The sequence below is a fragment of the Bacillus rossius genome, chromosome 12 (genome assembly GCF_032445375.1).
Source record: "Bacillus rossius redtenbacheri isolate Brsri chromosome 12, Brsri_v3, whole genome shotgun sequence".
Lineage (NCBI taxonomy): Eukaryota > Metazoa > Arthropoda > Insecta > Phasmatodea > Bacillidae > Bacillus > Bacillus rossius.
The window spans coordinates 21432010-21451405 of NC_086339.1; the positions used below are offsets into that span (position 1 = coordinate 21432010).

The 19396-nt window shown below is 43.3% G+C and overlaps 1 protein-coding gene across 1 annotated transcript in view; it reads right to left on the reverse strand.

Annotated features, from left to right (window-relative positions):
* Positions 1-2630: 2630 nt before the first annotated feature.
* Positions 2631-19396, reverse strand: part of LOC134537267 (alpha-1D adrenergic receptor) — a 243861-nt gene continuing 227095 nt past the window's right edge. The window contains exons 5-6 of the mRNA XM_063377539.1: positions 11617-11931; positions 2631-4793 (exon numbers count right to left, since the gene is read on the reverse strand). Coding sequence (XP_063233609.1) covers positions 4550-4793; positions 11617-11931 — 559 coding nt within the window. The 3' untranslated portion in view covers positions 2631-4549. The remainder of the gene's footprint in view (positions 4794-11616; positions 11932-19396) is intronic.

The window sequence follows — 19396 nt, forward strand, 5'->3', positions numbered from 1 at the left end:
AAAAAAAGTATTTTATTTTATATGTATCGTAACCCACGCTATAATCTCCCCCCCCCCCCTCCCCTTCCGAGGGCTCTACTAATATTGACGTCATCGTTTTCCCGTCCGTTATTTTCAACAAATTTGGATCCGGTATCGTAAAATGCACTTTAACCACAATGGTGGGAGTTTAACTAGCATAATAGCCAATACTTTACTTTAAAAATCTTAAAGAAAATCTTACATATGTTACAAATATAAATTTATATGATTGACATAAAAAGTGTTTGTCAACTGTACAGCACAAATGATTTATACACCTCACTAAATTCAAAAAAGGGGTCATGGCCAGTTATGTAAGTGTGCGTTATTGAAAAAAAAAATTATCTAAACTTCTCGCAAATGAACAGTAATTCCAAAAAGTTAAATCACACCAAAACAATTCAAAATTGTCAGCGCGAATCAACGAAAGATTTTTTTTTTTACTTTAATGATGGGACGCCATTTTCAGTCTAATAGGGAAATTATTAACAGCACGAACTACACAAAAAAACAAGTATCTTGAAATTAGTGCGTTGGCGAATTGAAAACTCCGCCAATATTTCGACGTCATCTTAAACAAGACTCGTTGAAAAGGGAGGGCTACGATGACCACTTACCTTGCATAGTCCCAGGTTCTCGACACTGCTGCCACCGCGAACGGCGTTGCCACACGTCTCGGTCAACAATGGAAGTTCTCGCCACCCACTTGCACACACACACACACACACGAAAACACCGCGCGGAAAATCACCTTTGATACCGCATCAGGTGACGTTCCAAGGCTCGCCCGAACACAAAAATCTCCCGAGAGTCGCGACGGCATTGTTGAAACTACAACATTCGTTACGCGCGTGATTCCCCGTGCAACACTGTGAAACGCACCCACGCGTCAGGCCGTCTTACCGGAAACTCCCCTCAACCCCCCCTCCACCATACATTCACCGCGAATACAGCTGTCCACTCGCTCAACCCTTTCCCCTCTCCCGCCCGACAAGGAGGGGCGACGCGCGTTTCACACGCAAATGCGTCAAAAGGAACGTTTAATAATGTTCCTACACGTGAACCCATATGTTAAACACAAAGAGCAAATACCGTATTGAAAATACTACCTATGATAACAATACACACTAACATATATGTATAAAATTAACAATAAAAAATTACGTGAAGCTTCTCTACAAAACAAGAAGCACTTGGCTCTACCAACCTTCGCCCATTGCCACCAGCATTACCAACTTAATTTTACGCCGCCCAAAAATAACTAAATAAAAATATAAAATCACAAAAAAAAAATTGACCAAACTTAAAATAAATATAAGAGTTATTAACATCATGAAATTAACGTTCTCATTTTAATTTTTTTTTATAGAATTCAAAGGCATCGGGGTAACGAGAACAAATTGTGTTTTAAGAAAATATGTATCAGTACATTTTATTTGTCTAATTGGTATAATATTATTAACTACATAGATCAGTCAATTGGTTTGATTATTTCATACTAGGTAGGCCTATATTCTTTGTTTTTTTTATCTGGAATTAAATTATATGTTCACAGGTCATTTAAAAAAAAATCTAAAATTAAAACACATAAGTTTCTCAGGAAATGAATGTCCATAAATTAATAATGAATAAACTAAAAATTCATATAGAATCTCCACACCTATTAGCCTAAATGAAAATGCGAGATGGTTTCTTTTAACTTCAGATTTAAGTTTAAATGGGGACTACTACTATCTTAAACTATGCGTGTTTCTTTGTCTCACTTGGTAAAAAAATTGTTATTTACAATTTCTCAAAGTAGTATAATAAATCAGTAATATATATGTGTGTGTGAATCGGTAGTATTTTGAAATATTAAAATGAAATTAGTACATTTAATATTGTTAATTAGCTGGATAAGCTGTCTGATTAATGCAATAATATAAATATACTACATAAAAGTAAACCCTAATTACTTGGGATCCTTTCAATTTTATAGTACTAGATTTTGAAATGAACTTTCTAAGGCAAATCACTCACGTTAATTTTTAAATTGATCTGTATTGGTTTCTAAATACCAAACCAACTTTGTTTTATTACTGCATGTAAAGCATACACGTTAACATATATAAAATCATCCACCAGCTCACATAATTGTTAAAAAAAACCAGCTATAATTTTCATATATTTTAAGTATTTGGTTAAATTGACAGCTAAAAGTTTCTTCCTACCCAGATATGCTTTACTTTGGTCAACTGCGTTTGCTTGTTTTCTGTTAGAATTCTAGGTATCGTGTGTATGCTATACAAACTTTCATGCCTACTTTTATACCCATGGGCATAACAAAATGTATAGCAGAGAAATTGGGCATATTGTGGGGTAGTCTTAAAGAATCATCCAATATACAATCGTGTGTCCGTGCTAAATACGGTTTGATCCTTTTAAAGTTGACTTCTTACTTGTTTAGCCGTTCCAAAATACCCTCTTTACTTAATATACTTTCTATGAAATAGGATCAACAGTGAATGTTATTCTATAGTTTAGATGATTAATAATTTAACAAACAGTTAAAAATACTGTTTGAAGGACGAAAATGGCTCATATAAATAAAACTCAACAAACTATAGAACATCGATTTAATTTATATTTACAGTACACAATTTACATAATTTGGCTTCATTCAGCTGTCTCAGACATTTGTTCAACTTGTTCATCAGGACTAGCTTAAGTATACGCTGGGAAATGTTTTTTTTATAAAACTATATGTTAAAGTCATAAGTTTTTAAAATATTCTCGCATACACATGCGTTTAGGTACCAAATTATGGCGCTTGAACTATTTTGTAGCGAGAATAGTTAAGTTTTTTTTTATAAGATCTAGGTTAGACCTAGTTCTCTTCCAGAATTCCAGCAAAAAAATAAAACTCGCACATGAACATGGAAAATCATTTACGTGAAAGTCTTTGTTGGAGTGCTGAGGATTCACAATGTCTACCACATCAAAGTGTTCTTTGACTTTAACTCCGATAAAAAAAAAATAGTGTCGCTGTTAACACGCGCGCAGATATACCACGCTCATAGATACAGTGCGGCATTTAACGTTTAGTTATTTTTTTTTTTACTATTGCAGCTTGAATAACACGAATGTTTTGTCAGCCGGCTATTGTTAGTAGGCCTATTCAATTGGCTTGCAAAACCCATGTGTTGACACGGAGTTGGTGACCCAGGGCTTGTAAAAAGTGTAATAATCGTATCATCGTTTGGCGTCTCAAGGTGCAGTTGATGGCTTCTCGTGAAGCAACGACAGCGCGCGCACGCACAAGTGGTCTCCATGAGATCAACATCACCAGCGTTTGGTATTTTGGCAGTTAACGTCATCTCGAATACGCACTTTCACTGGTCGAGAAACCCCCAAGATCCATGGACCCCGCAATCCAGGCACCCCGATAACCCGCGGTCTTACGTCATCAGATTTTTTTATGTGTAACATCTCAACTCTCGGTAAGCGGCATCTGGCGGGAGTAATTTCGTGAATGGAACGGAAGTCACACGGAACGGAAATGTGTAACCACGGTGCTGCCATCTGTGGCGGATGTCGCGAATCCAAAGTTCACAAAGACAAAAAGGAAACTTTAAAGTGTTAACGGTTTAATGAATATTTTTTTTAGCATGGGCGATATTTTGATAAAAATCCTTTGTCGAAAATCAGGGCCAAAGCCGGGGTTTAGTATTGTTTTTTTCAAGTCTTTTTCGCTTTTATCGGAGCCGTTTCATTATATCGTTTAAAATTTCGGTCTGCAAATGGAATGTTTCGGTAGTCGACGCGTAGCTGCTCCGGCAGCGAATTCTAGCGGCGTGTGAAGAAACTACGTTGCGATTCGCGTCCAGAAATTTATTCGCGTATATTAATTCGTGTCAACGCTCGGCTCTTCATTTTTCAAAGGAATTCAACGTCAAATTTTCGCGTCCGAGTTTGGTAGTTGGTGTAAAAGAGGGCTATTTTCAACAAGAGGAACCTCGTTTACCGAGGTCAGATGTTACACATCACTGGCGAGCAGGGGCGCAACAACTAAATTTCCAAAAGCGGGCGGGCAGGGGGGAGCAATATACTTTTTTTTTTTTTTTTAAAATCATCGATCCCCCCTATTGGAAGCTGGGGGGGTCCGGGGGGTCCTCCACCCGGGGAAAATTTGCATTTCAAGGTTGGAAAACCGTGCTATTTAAACAGTTTTATTATCAAAAAAAAATTGATTACACGGCACTTTCTTTGCCCCCGTTTGCCCCCACTTCAAAGGTTTCAGAGGAGGGTGGGGGGGGGGGGGGGTGCAGAATATGCTTGCGCCCCCCCTCCCCTCCCCTGTTGTTGCGCCGCCCCTGCTGGCGAGTATAGCTCAAAGAGAGACTCGATCACTTGTCTCCCCTTCTCACGTCCACGGGAACAACCGCTCGCGCCGCACAGTCCCGATTGGACCCGGGGGGTGGTCTCGGAAGATCCGACGCGGGGATATCCGAGCTGCTGCTGAAGAGCAGAAGAGAGGCGCGGGGGTGTCTCAGCCGCACTCGTCGATGCAGAAGGCCTCGGGCGCGAAGGCGCCGGAGGGGGTGCGGGCCGCCAGGCAGGAGGAAGACGCCGACGCAGCGGAGGAAGGGGTCAGCAAGGGCGTGCCCTGCAGCGAGAGGGACAGCGGAAGAGCGGCGGCCCTCGCCACAGCCGCCGTCGACGAGGCGCTGGAAGGCGTCGCGAGCAGGGACGCCGAGCCGGGCAGGTGGCGGTGCTCGCTCACCGAGCGGTACCTGCCGAGGGGGGAAAGCAATCCCGTCATTCTGTCCCGTCTTCCACGTTCAGTAGCTCGTCAGCATCAGGACAAACTACCATAGGCGTACCCAGAGGGGGGGGGGGGGTGTTTTGGGGGTTGAAACCCCCCCCTCCCCCACCCCGAAATAAAAGGTAAGAATATTATGAACACTCATATCATTCGAAACTCATTATTTTCTGAAGTTTCACACCGAGCGACGAGAGAGAACTGGTCAACCAAGCAGCCCAATTTGTTGTAAGTTAACGTAAACAAGTTTGAATTTGCAGTAGTTGGTTCATGAATGTCCACTACAACATCCGCCAAAAAAAAAAAAAAAGAATTCTTCTGTAAACAGTTTGTAAGCTTAAAAAAATGTATTATAAACAATTATTTTTTTGGTGTTTATGCAGTTTTTCTTAAAAATCAGAACCCCCCCCCCCCCCCGAAAAAAAATCCTGGGTACGCCTATGTACGCCTATGCAAACTACACTACATTGTACAATGTTAGCAGCTTTAGCACAAGTACACGACTCGGTGGCGTAGCAAGCGGGTGGCAGGGATGTGGCCCCCACCAGGGGCGCCGGGGTATTTGGGGGAAGGAGGGGGGGCGCCGCCGCCACCGCCGCCGCCGTGACGGTTTCGCGGTTACTGAACCCTCCCCATCCCCCCTCTTTTTTTAATCCACAAGGGGGCGCCATTTTCAAGTTTGGCCAGGGGCGCCAGTCACCTTAGCTACGCCACTGACACGACTGCAAGACAAAAACGAATTAACGTCTCGACAGACACACAGGTTCATTATTTCGCCGAAACCACAGCACATCTGTCAGGTCACATCTATATCATTTATAATATACAAATAAATGTAAAACTAACATAGAACAAATTATTTGATGTAAGCCCTATTTTTTTTTCTCCCTTGTGTGTCACACAGTCATTTCGTTCGCACACAGTGGCCCAAAAATTTAATCATAAAGTCATAAAAAGTCTTTTGACGACTCGTTCTAAAAAGAACTGTTGGTTGAAATGTGCAGACGTGATTTAGTTTGCTGTGAATTTATGACATACTGCGTATCCCCACCCTCATAATCTCACGAAATAAACTGCCAAACATACATGCGGTTTCTTTTTGTTCGTATAGCGGTACGGGTGCACACATCCGACATTTACGCCCTGGGTAATATTTCACGCCGGAATTGATGAATTCGGAAGGAATGTGTCCAAGCACACGGACACCTACTGTCTGATGCGGGAACACGCGCTGTTATGTTGGGCACACGCGCGATAATTAAAGCGGGCACGTTCGATCTGTATGACTGTATGTAACCTCGTCCTCTTGTAGCGGATATGGTTTTGAAACGGCTGGCGAGGCGACACGTATAGTAACTTGCCATTCCACAAAACAGAAGAAAGTTATTTTTTAATGGTTTTGCCATCAGGTGAAAGGAAGATGTTAAATATCTCTATTACATTTTGGGATTATAAGAGTTTTTAAGTTCGGCACACTTGATTTTCCCCAATAATTCACGTCAGATTTCTCGACGTCATAAAATTTACCTACAGCAAAACAAATGCCAATCGTTCGATCGGGAAAGTAAACTAATTTACGCGTGTTTGTCGCGGTCTCGGATGGCGCTTGTTCTCGTTCGAAATGTGTTTGTCGACAGTTTCCCGCAGCCATTACCCTCCCCTCCCCTCTCCCACTCCTCGAGTGGCTGGAGGCAGACGAGCGTTTTAGCGTCGCCATTGGCTGGGACACGCGGCCTGACGTGATCTCAGCTCCGCCTCGGACTCCGTCTTGGCCAAAGAATTCCTTTTTTTAAAAAATAAAACCTTGATTAATACTATTTTCAAATGCGTTGTGAAAAAAAAAAAGGTTTGGTGCTTCAAATAAATATTCGAGTTATCCACTTACACAAATAAAAGACTTCACATATTTTTTCTAACATATATATTGTTTTTCTCTGTCGCTATAAAATTCTGTTTCGCAAAAATTAAAATTTGTTCCATGAACAGCTCAAATTGACGCTAAAATAATCTGATACACCAAACTGTAAATTAAATTCAAGGAAAAAGGGCTTCACTACAGTTTCTCACGTATTTTGGGTTTTGGGTTTTACCCTAACAAAATTTCGATTTTGTGCACCTAGCGAAACATTTACGTTTCGTTCTACAGAATATTTGTTTTTAATCGGGTTTTTACCCATTTATTTTAGCGTATGCGAATAATATATTTGTTGAAGCAAACAAGTATACGTTGGGACAGACAAATCTTTCTCTCAGTACGTGACTGTGAATGTAGTCCTAAGACATTGCCCAATCTTGAAACCACAGAATGTATAGTGAGCGAAGACACAGCTTATTATCCTTGGGATGAGGGAGGGGGGGGGGGGGTTTATCACTAATTACCGGAGGATGTTTTGGTTGGTAAAGAATACCTCTTAGTTAAATGGGGAGTCCGAATTTTGAAGCGGGGGAAAAGCCTCTTAAAAGTTTTTTTTAACACAGTTTAAACATTTTAAATAATACATTATCAAAGCTATGGAATAGGTTATTTATCACACACACACACACACACACACACACATATATATAGTTTTTAGTTCTTGGGGTTATGGGCTGGGGAGGGAACAAAACAAGGGGGGGGGGGTGGCGATAGCTCCAATAACCCTTTCCATATGACCGCCACTACACCAAAATGCTATTAGAGTGTTGATTATGATTACTTGACCGATTTTTCACAAATAGAAAGTAAATTCGAGAACGCATACCGATTTATATAAATAGTGATACATCCTTTAGGAAAACAGAATGACATGGAAGCTCAATTATCAAACTAAGGATGATATTGGTATCGTACACAGAAATAGGTATTAGCGGAGATTTTGTCATTGCGGGGAAATACAAAGGTACAAAGGTAGTTGTCAATAATTTTTTTGTGTGCTCCGTTAATTTTTTCCAAGCCTCTTGTAATTAGCACAACATCGTAGCTACTTTATCTTGCTTACATCTCAATAAACCTACGAAATATTTGCGAATTAAAATTACAAACTTTTAAATTTCTTTTCCCACGTGGAATCAATCATTATTTCTTCTTCATATTCCTACGGGGAAAAAAAAAAAATAGTTTGCTACCGTGTGAATGTAAAAGACACGTCAAACTTCAAACCGATTGAATTTGTTTACTGGCATGGAAGGAAAGAACCACGTTTTGCAGCCTGGGGCTGTTGTAATGTAGAAATTCCTGCGTCGCTTTGCTGTAGGCTGGGTATTACTCGCATGGTTGGTTATTTCACATTATTGTCGTCACTTGTGATCAAGGGATTTTTCTTGTAAATTTATTTCGACAGCTCTCTCGCATTTGTTCTTGAGTCACAAATTTCCTCGCCAGATACTTACGTAACCTTATTTTCGAACTGTAAAATGTCAGCAAAGTAATTATAATTATGAACACTTACGTTTTATTGCTATTAGGTGATTTTTGGTAAAAAATAAATAAATAAATCTGAGAAAATTTAAGGCTAAACGTAATATGATAGAGCACTTTAGTGATAAATTTACACCAACAGCTTACTATAAAACGATATTACAAACGGGTCGCGTGAGACTTAAGCCTTGAGTTTGTAATCGTCACGCTGTTATTGTTTCCACGTTACTGGGCGAAAGGGGCGCCATTCTTTTATGCGCACGCATTATTTTTTTTTTGCAGCACTTCTGCCTTGCAGCGATTTGGAAGGGAATCCAATTAAGCCTTTGTGTGTGCGCTGTATTTTTTTTGCACGCCTCTTCTCTCTCTCTCTCTCTCTCTCTCTCTCTCTCTCTCTCTCAACAAGCTGCAGAAAAATCGCGATAAACAATGTCACTCACTAAGCCTCAATTAAAAAAAAAAAAAGAAACTCAAGCACCGGAAAGTTGTTTCGACGTCGAGGGCTCAAAGGGTCTAGAGGGAGGGGGAAGGTCGTGATTATTCACACACACAGAGTCCCTTCCCAGACTGCTGTCCGCTGGCGCTGTGACGCAATGGTGTAGGGGATGTCGGCCAGAAAAAAAAGGGGTCAAGAGGGGTAGGTTCAACTTGACAGAGACCCAAAGGGCAAACCTGTCGTTGCGACTCAGCCCGTGAGATAAGCCTTAAACACCGGTCCTTCGAGTTATATGCTCTTTCATTTTCTACGCACATCCTTCGTGGTCCCATGCTGAAGTATTAAGGCTCGATATCACAACCCCGTTCTGATTATTTTCCTTTATTTTCATAATTTTTTTTAAATTTTTTTTTTACTTTAAGTTGTACCTCGATAACTCCTTCGCATTGGTTTTTCTGCGCCTTTTTACACCCATGTTATTTAAACTAAGTGAATATCAGTCGATAATTTTTTTCGCAGAACAATAAATGCAAGGTACATTACAATGTTTGTTTTAATGGAAAACAAATACAGATATTTGTAAAACTGTACATTTACATGAAAACAACCGTATCACTACAAAAAAGGGTTTGGAGTAATCCTGGGTTAGGATTGTTATCCAGGCATTAAATGCATACCTACATAAGAAGCATGATGCAAATGCAACGGAATAAAGTCGAATGGTTGAATATTCAATTTTTTTCAGTGGTTTCAAATAGTTATGCCATCAACATTTACAAATAAAATTTTCAGGATTGGTGTTTAATGTTTGTGGTATCGTGTCTATTTGACTGTTTAAGATATATTTATTAAAAAAAAATGTGTTCAACCACAAAGACAAAATAAAGTAGCCATTTGTAATTTACTGTGTTTTAAAAAAAATTTCCCCTGCCTCACTTTTTTTGTTTTTGTTTTTAAATTTTCTGGGGCGGAACTTCGCAACAGAAGGCTCGAGGTGTTATCTTATCTGCAGAGTGTAATCTTTTTTTTAACGTTGGGAAATGACCTGGTCGATACAGAGCTTGATCTAGGCACACTCAATCAGGACACTTCGATAGCGTTGTTAAAAAAAAAAAAAAAAAAAACACATGATGAATTTTCGTGAAAACCACGCACGAGAAGATTAATGTCTACCCAGAACATCCGTCAGATAATAAGTGGGTTGGTGATTTTATTTAGACCATGTGATACACTAGTTTTTATATAAATTTGGAGTATATTTGGTGAAGTTCCCATAGGATAAACTGGTAGGTGAATCGTCGCTCCGGTTTAGTAATAAATAAGCGAGTGAAAAAAAATTAAAGTCCCAGAACAACTATATCGGAATTGTGCTCTAATATTTAATTTGACCAATTTAATACCACATCCATACAGTGGCGAATATAAAGGGGGGGGGGGGGCGTCGAGAGACGGTTGTAAAAAGGGGGAGGGGCAGGGGAGGCAGTTAAGATTCGTGATATTTTATATCGCATGAGTTTATATTGACATAATAGGAATTTATAACTCTTTAACTAATATAATTCATTGGAAACATTACAAACCATTATAACCACGATGACGTTTGAAGTCTTAATTTTTTTTTAAATTGTAATGGATTTTTAAAGTTATGCATTAAGTAATTGGGGGTGGGGACTAAATTATTTACCCACGAGTTCTTAAATTGTTTTGACAGTCTTGTTGCCATTGATCATAAAGAAAAATCTGTGACCATACAAAGATGGCAGACGGAAAAATTCTGGTGGACTTAACATTTTTTAAAATTCGATTTATCTTGAATATACAGAGCGAGTCTGAATTCGACCGACCAATTTCAGCTGCAGGTTCATCACGACAAAATAAGTTTAAATCATTTACACAACTTATGGTCCAAAGTGCTTCTCAAGACTGTTATACGTCTTTGGATTTGGAGCTGAAAAACACTTTTATTATGAATAATATATAAAGTAATTAAGAAGGAACACTGAACGTGAGGATTATGTTTTAGTAGATGCAGTTATACAAAAATCACGGGTGTTGTTGCTGTAGATATATTATTTTATCGAAATAATTGTGGGTAGTATAACGTTCAACAAAAATTTAAAATATAATGGCGTTAAATCACCGTTATTACTATGAAATATTTTTGCTACAGCGACAAAATTCGCAGTGGCTGTAGAACTTCATGTAATTAAACATAATCCAGTAGTCCCTCAGTATTTCATCTTAAATACTGTCTCTATTATTAATTTTAAAAAGTAACATCAATTACTATATAAAATCACGCACCAGTTTTCTTAAGAAATACTCAGGATTATCTCGGAAAACGTGTTTCATATATGCAAAAATATCAATAGCAAAAAAAATTTTTTTTTGAACAAGCTTTTATTTAAATGCCCATCACTGCTTGCCTCACAAGTAGGGGAAGCCTAAGATGCACATAAAGTTCTGCCATTCTCCGATTACACCCGAACAATTCACCTTCGGCCAACCTCGGGTTTATTTATTAATATTTATATTTCTCTGTTTATTTTAATGTAGCTATACTAATCCAACTAACCGTCCATAGTGTTTTAAAGTGTTTTAATGTAGCTAACCTAACCGACCACTTTTAATATTTCAATTCATTTTTCCTGCGCGAAAATAAAACAAATCCCGAAGTTGGCCGAAGGTGAAATGTTCGGGTATAATCGGGTATGGCAGAACTTTATGTGCATCTTAGGTTTACCCACGAGTAGTCTTGTGGCGACGGCCATTTTGAAAATATTTCAATATTGTGTTTTGCACATTGTATTGTCACCAGAACTAAAAAAATGTATTCCGATTTTCAGCGAAGTCGGGTTGGGAGGAACTGGTTCTAATTGAGCTTGCAAGATATGACCCGTGATGAGAAGGCAAGTTAGATAAAGGCTTGTCGCACGAAGAGTTGCAGCCGGGGTCGCTGACCTGGGCAGGCGCGCGGTCCTCTGGCAGCGGCAGCGCAGCAGGCGGATGAAGGCGGCGCGGAAGGTGCGGTTGAACACGGTGTAGATGGCCGGGTTGATGGTGGACGACACGTAGCCCAGCCACAGGCACGTGTCCACCACGTGGTCGGGCACGGGGCACAGCGGGCACGCGGCGAACAGGATGTTGAGCACGAAGAAGGGCGACCAGCACAGCACGAACGTGAAGAACACCACGCCCAGCACCTTGGACGCCTTCTGCTCCGTGGCGACGGCGTTCGCCGCCAGCGACCGGCGGCGGCTGCGCCCCGCGAGGAACCTGCCGACAGGTCGGGGCCCCCCTCTCCCGCGCTGATAACTACCACCGGCGTGTGAACACCTCACCACCCTCACCACCCTCCCCGCTGCACACTTCCGCCAGCGTGTGAACACCTCACCACCCTCACCACCCTCCCCGCTGCACACTTCCGCCAGCGTGTGAACACCTCACCACCCTCACCACCCTCCCCGGCTGCACACTTCCGCCGGCGTGTCAACACCTCACCACCCTCACCACCCTCCCCGGCTGCACACTTCCGCCGGCGTGTGAACACCTCACCACCCTCACCACCCTCCCCGCTGCACACTTCCGCCGGCGTGTCAACACCTCACCACCCTCACCACCCTCCCCGCTGCACACTTCCGCCGGCGTGTCAACACCTCACCACCCTCACCACCCTCCCCGCTGCACACTTCCGCCGGCGTGTCAACACCTCACCACCCTCACCACCCTCCCCGGCTGCACACTTCCGCCGGCGTGTGAACACCTCACCACCCTCACCACCCTCCCCCGCTGCACACTTCCGCCGGCGTGTCAACACCTCACCACCCTCACCACCCTCCCCGCTGCACACTTCCGCCGGCGTGTCAACACCTCACCACCCTCACCACCCTCCCCGCTGCACACTTCCGCCGGCGTGTGAACACCTCACCACCCTTACCACCCTCCCCCGCTGCACACTTCCGCCAGCGTGTGAACACCTCACCACCCTCACCACCCTCCCCGCTGCACACTTCCGCCGGCGTGTGAACACCTCACCACCCTCACCACCCTCCCCGCTGCACACTTCCGCCGGCGTGTCAACACCTCACCACCCTCACCACCCTCCCCGCTGCACACTTCCGCCGGCGTGTCAACACCTCACCACCCTCACCACCCTCCCCGCTGCACACTTCCGCCGGCGTGTCAACACCTCACCACCCTCACCACCCTCCCCGCTGCACACTTCCGCCGGCGTGTGAACACCTCACCACCCTCACCACCCTCCCCGCTGCACACTTCCGCCGGCGTGTGAACACCTCACCACCCTCACCACCCTCACCGCTGCACACTTCCGCCGGCGTGTGAACACCTCACCACCCTCACCACCCTCCCCGCTGCACACTTCCGCCGGCGTGTGAACACCTCACCACCCTCACCACCCTCCCCCGCTGCACACTTCCGCCAGCGTGTGAACACCTCACCACCCTCACCACCCTCCCCGCTGCACACTTCCGCCGGCGTGTGAACACCTCACCACCCTCACCACCCTCCCCGCTGCACACTTCCGCCGGCGTGTGAACACCTCACCACCCTCACCACCCTCCCCGCTGCACACTTCCGCCGGCGTGTGAACACCTCACCACCCTCACCACCCTCCCCGCTGCACACTTCCGCCGGCGTGTCAACACCTCACCACCCTCACCACCCTCCCCGCTGCACACTTCCGCCGGCGTGTCAACACCTCACCACCCTCACCACCCTCCCCGCTGCACACTTCCGCCGGCGTGTGAACACCTCACCACCCTCACCACCCTCCCCGCTGCACACTTCCGCCGGCGTGTGAACACCTCACCACCCTCACCACCCTCCCCGCTGCACACTTCCGCCGGCGTGTCAACACCTCACCACCCTCACCACCCTCCCCGCTGCACACTTCCGCCGGCGTGTCAACACCTCACCACCCTCACCACCCTTCCCGCTGCACACTTCCGCCGGCGTGTGAACACCTCACCACCCTCACCACCCTCCCCGCTGCACACTTCCGCCGGCGTGTCAACACCTCACCACCCTCACCACCCTCCCCGCTGCACACTTCCGCCGGCGTGTCAACACCTCACCACCCTCACCACCCTCCCCGCTGCACACTTCCGCCGGCGTGTCAACACCTCACCACCCTCACCACCCTCCCCGCTGCACACTTCCGCCAGCGTGTGAACACCTCACCACCCTCACCACCCTCCCCGCTGCACACTTCCGCCGGCGTGTGAACACCTCACCACCCTCACCACCCTCCCCGCTGCACACTTCCGCCGGCGTGTGAACACCTCACCACCCTCACCACCCTCCCCGCTGCACACTTCCGCCGGCGTGTGAACACCTCACCACCCTCACCACCCTCCCCGCTGCACACTTCCGCCGGCGTGTCAACACCTCACCACCCTCACCACCCTCCCCGCTGCACACTTCCGCCGGCGTGTGAACACCTCACCACCCTCACCACCCTCCCCGCTGCACACTTCCGCCGGCGTGTGAACACCTCACCACCCTCACCACCCTCCCCGCTGCACACTTCCGCCGGCGTGTTAACACCTCAGATAAGAAAAGAGTTCTTTAGAAGTTCTAGAAAACTGCATCTTACAGATATTACGCCATTCTCCGAATTCCTATTTCTGTGATCTTTTGTAAATACGGTGAAAAAAATATATTTTTTCTTAACACTAGAAGAAGATCGTTGTGAGAGCGTATCAAAAATGAAATTAACTCGATACGCTTAAATTTACTATGTTAATACCATAGGCGAAGGCATTTTACGCGAGGAAAAAAAAATCAATCTGAACGCCTATTTGACCGCCATATGGCATACCCGAACCAGCGGTTTCTCGCTTGCGATGAGCGGCCGTCTGCCCTGTTCGACCGGGCCATTCAGGGAGCGTTTGGCTCCACGCTGAATTGTTGCGATCGGTGTGCTAGTCTCGAAATTATTTTCGCGGAAAAATACGTGTCCCTGTCGATCCGTAAAGTGACGGGAGTATTCATGGGAGGTTTCTTTTATTATTATTATTTTAATTTTTGACAAGTGTGGCGAAGTAGATGGCGGTTCTCGGTCTGGACCGGGCTGGACCACGTAGTTTTCTTCCGCTCGCGGGAGCTCATCGTGTTCCGTTGCGCCTACGTCTAAGCCCCTGCGACCACTACGGGACTGGCAAGGGGGGGGGGGGGGGAGAAGTATCTGGTATCGCCGCGTGGCTTCCCGCAGTTCCGCTGGACACGAGCAGCCTACGACTCGCTGACAACAACTCTATTTTACGTTGCGCGCGCACTACGCAACGAAATTTTAACAGGAAGATGGCGGACCCACGTGTATGAACATATAGCCATACATAATTTGTCACTTTCATAAATATTAGGGGAAACACCAAACGTATTGGTGTAGCAAAATAAATTTTATGATAGTGAAACTACCCTGGAATATATTTGGCAAACTAAAAATAGTCATAGTACAGAGTAATTTCAAGTTAAAAAAAAAACAAAAAAAATCAATGATATTGCAACAATTACAATCGAATGATTCGATAGTCGAAGTAAATGCTCCGTTTGCGAGTTATAGAGGCGGGTGTGGAGGTATGTGTGAGTCACGTTCAGAAATTTAGTGACCGATATTGAATACTGGTTCATATAATTAAAAACATTTATTTATTATTAATATTAGTGATATAAATGGTTTTATATGCTTTTACGGGTGTATTTATATAAGTGAGGTAAGTTACCGTATACGTAATTTATTCGCATCATAAATTATATATATTATTACATTATTATTTAGTAATAATTAAAATTAGTAAATTAGAATAAACATTCTACATATTTATTGATATTCATTATTATTGAAAATTTATCTCGATTGTTTGATTACATTTAAATTTAATTTTATATAAGTGTTTATATTTACCTATATTGAATTCCTACTATTAATTTAATTTTTTTACTTAATTTATACTTTACCAACAGTATTTATAATATTACCCAGTCCTTTTATAATTTTATTTCTAGGCATAACTTCTTACGCGCGTACGTAAGTATACGCACCCATTCATTTTTTTTTTAACAATTTTTGAATACTTGGAATGTCACCGACCATACCTAACCAACCTTTCATTTTAGTTACGTTCATCCAGACGTGCGATAACCTACGGGTCAGTAATAATTTTATTTGCGTGAATTTCATTTGGGGGGATGGCTTAACCCAACTGACTTGTCACATTTACAGCAGGAGGAAAAAAAAAAAAACGAAGATGCACAAACGCGTATTATTTGTACGTCAGTTAAGTGTAGGTTCCCCTTTGGAAATGAGCCAAGAACTCTCGACCCCCCCCTCCCACGCGAGTAAGGGGATCGCTTACACTGGAATGTTCGTCCTGTGGACAGAGCGACGGAGACCGTCGGCACTACACTGACAACTGTCACATTTGCACGACACAGGAGATACCAGCGGGTCTCGGAAAACGAGCTGGAGGAAAGAAAGAGAGAGTGAGTTGTGTGTCTCGATTACGTGGATATCCCTCGTCCACAGAAGAAAAAAAGTACTTTTACAAAAGATTCGTTTGGAAACCAGTTTCCAAGAAATACTACAACACATGTCTATGGTTATTTTTTTGCATGTATGAAGTAAGTTTTTAGAGATAATACCGAGCATTTCTTACGAAAATTGCCACATAATTTTATATTTTAATCGATATTTCATTAAACCATGTTAAAACGATAATCGAGTATTCAACAGTTGGACCTTTATTTGGTTTTATTATGCTTATTAACTTACGCAATCAATACTGGAAAGCATAAATACCCGGGTACGAATCCGAACCCAGTACTACTGCGAACACTATTTTGATCTGATACAGTTGTTTTAATGTACAAACGTACAAACAATTTACTAATGCATATCTGTAATTTTACGTGAATATTTCTGTTCCATTTACAGAAGAAGAAAAAAAATTACAGTGTGCAGCCCTAGATGATTCACCTCCTCGCGTCTGCCGCCTGCTGGTACTCTGCACTCACCTGGGTCAGTTTCCAGAAATTGTGTGGCCTTCGGGAAGTTGGGGGTTGAGAGGAGAAGGCAGGGGGGATAGAAAATAACCGCCTTTCCTTACCAGTTGCTAAAACTCTGCCCGAACCTCAAGACTTCAAACCCCCGCTGTTTTTCGACAGCCTCCGGGGGTGAAAGCCTTCGTCAGATGACGCCTTCTGATCCGGGCGGGAGAATGTAAATGTTTCCCTTAGCGCGCGCAAATGTTTTCCTTACGCCAACCCTCCCCTCCTCTCATACATCCGCCAAGCCCCCAAGAGATTTTTTCCCCACAAGCAGATCTGCGCCGAGATTACGCATTTATTTTTTCAGCCGAAGTGGGGTCCGAACTGACAAAAAAAAAATCCATCGAAGATGGGTCTCCTACTAACTACGTATGTTCGTGATGTAAGTTGTTTGTAGTAGGAAATTGCAACTTTGTGTGAACTGTAAATCTGGACATTTTGAATTTGGCGCCACAACTAGAGCGCTCCCAGCGGTCGCTGAGCGCATGGCCAATTGCATGGAGTCAGGTCGTCATCATCATTATCGGATATCACGCTGCGTTCTCCAATCATTTTACCTTCTACCCGGGTAAAGTTTCTCGCCGAAACACAAGTAGAGCTGTGAAAGGAAAAATATTTTGTTATGAAATTTTTCCAAAAAATATGTAACTACATTTCTTTTTTTTCTTTTTTCAGAACGGTTTAGAAGTTGATGCGCTGCAGCGTCATCTAGCGGCGAGTTTGTAGCAAAAATGGATATCGCGAAAATATTCTCCGTTATCAGATATCTACGTACACCAATTTTTAATGGCGATCGGTTGAACTAGCGGCGAGTTACAAAAAAAAAATAACCCCTCTCAATGAAAAAAAAAAACTTCAATGTACCAACTTTCATTGCAATTCTCAAACGGTGTCGGAGTTTATCGACGTCATAAATACATACATACATACATACATACCAACCAACATCCTATTATATATATATAAGCACCCTAATTATTCAAAATAATTTTTTTTTTCAGAATGTGTAAATCTGTAATAGTACTACTAAACGACACTATTTAGCGGTCTTACAAAAGTCAAGAAAAAAAAAATACATAAAATTATTATAATTATCGATAGTACACTAAATAAGTATTTAAATGCAAACAAGCCGGGTGGTATTAATATAGCAACAGTGGGCGCCATTCGCTCTGCACTACCAACTAAGCGTGAGCGAGAAGAGAGGCTGTAGTTGGACTGTTGTATCGGAAAAATGGGACGTTCAAACGACGGACGCGCAGTGTTTCGACCGCGCGGATACGGACGCGCAGACCGTGGTCCGCTCCAAGTCCTCGAGTCCGGGCACGGACACACGCGCGCGGCGGGTGGACGCTCCAAAGTTCACCTTGGAACTATAGGGCACTATAGGATTTCAGAATAGCCAGAGGAAAAAAATTTCTTAAAATTTCTTAAAATTACTAAATTTGTATTTAATCTACTCACACTCCACATGACATCCAACAACCAGATTTTATGATTCTACTATAAATTCATTAATTATATTAAAATAATTTTTTGTTTGTTTCAGAAACAATAATTTTTGTCAGCAATATTAATGTAGCAGAAAACTGGTTTTTCGGGGGAGGGGGGGGGGGGGCACTTGCCCCTGGTGGCCCCCCCCCCCTTTTGGATCCACCACTGCTTGAAGCAGTGGCGACTCCAGAACAATCCTCGGAAGGGGCTGTCGTAGTTGAAAAAAAAAAAATCAAAACAATTTGGTAACACATCGAACGTTCATTGAGTTTAGAACTCCCATACAAAAATTTAATGCAAGATTTTTTTTTTTTTTTTTTTTAACAAATGTAGTTTAGTATTCAAGTGCGATTAGTCCCCGCCATCTGGAATGGTTCTATATTTTTTGCTGTAATTATAATTTTTTTAAAACTATTTATCTCGATTTTTTGGGCATATATCTACCAACAGGCTCTAAGTCTGCAAGCACCGCGAAGAAGAAAAAAAAGTAATCACTTCACGCGGGCGACCACAACAACTCTCATGAAGATCGCACCAGTTCTCGAGTGTTGACCTCAACAACAAATAGCCAGAAGCTACATTGCAAGCAGTATTGAAAATATTTTAAACTGCAAGATGGTGAGGCCTAATCCGGTCCTCGAGTGAACATAAATATATATATATATATATATACACACCTTCCGAAATAAAGTAAAACAAACTTCACCCTCGGGAGGGGCTGTCGCCACCACAAACCCCCCCCCCCCCCCGCCACCTTTTTCCTTTTGGAGTTGCGCTGAAGCTGAATGGAGAATGCATGTTTGTTTCCACCCGCCGCAGAATTCCCACATCCTTCGCCGTTCGCCGCGGTGGGATGGATATATTCGCATTTTCCTTTCCTATCTCGTGTGCGGGGAAGAAAAAAAAAACTTGGGACTGGGCGTATTTCACGCCCCGCGGATGGGAGTTCGGGAAACAAAACTCCATACCTTCGAGAGAGGAGCTCGCATCTCGGCGGTTATTGGGAAAAGTTGGTCAAGTCCAGTACGTAGTTCCTTGAAATCTGGTGTTTTGCAATATGTATGGTAAAAAAAAAAAAGAAGGATTTTTTTTTGTCCAGAAGAAATCAGGAAGAGCACATACACACACACACTGGAAATTTTAATTTTGTAAATGGAACAGAAATAATCGTTTATGA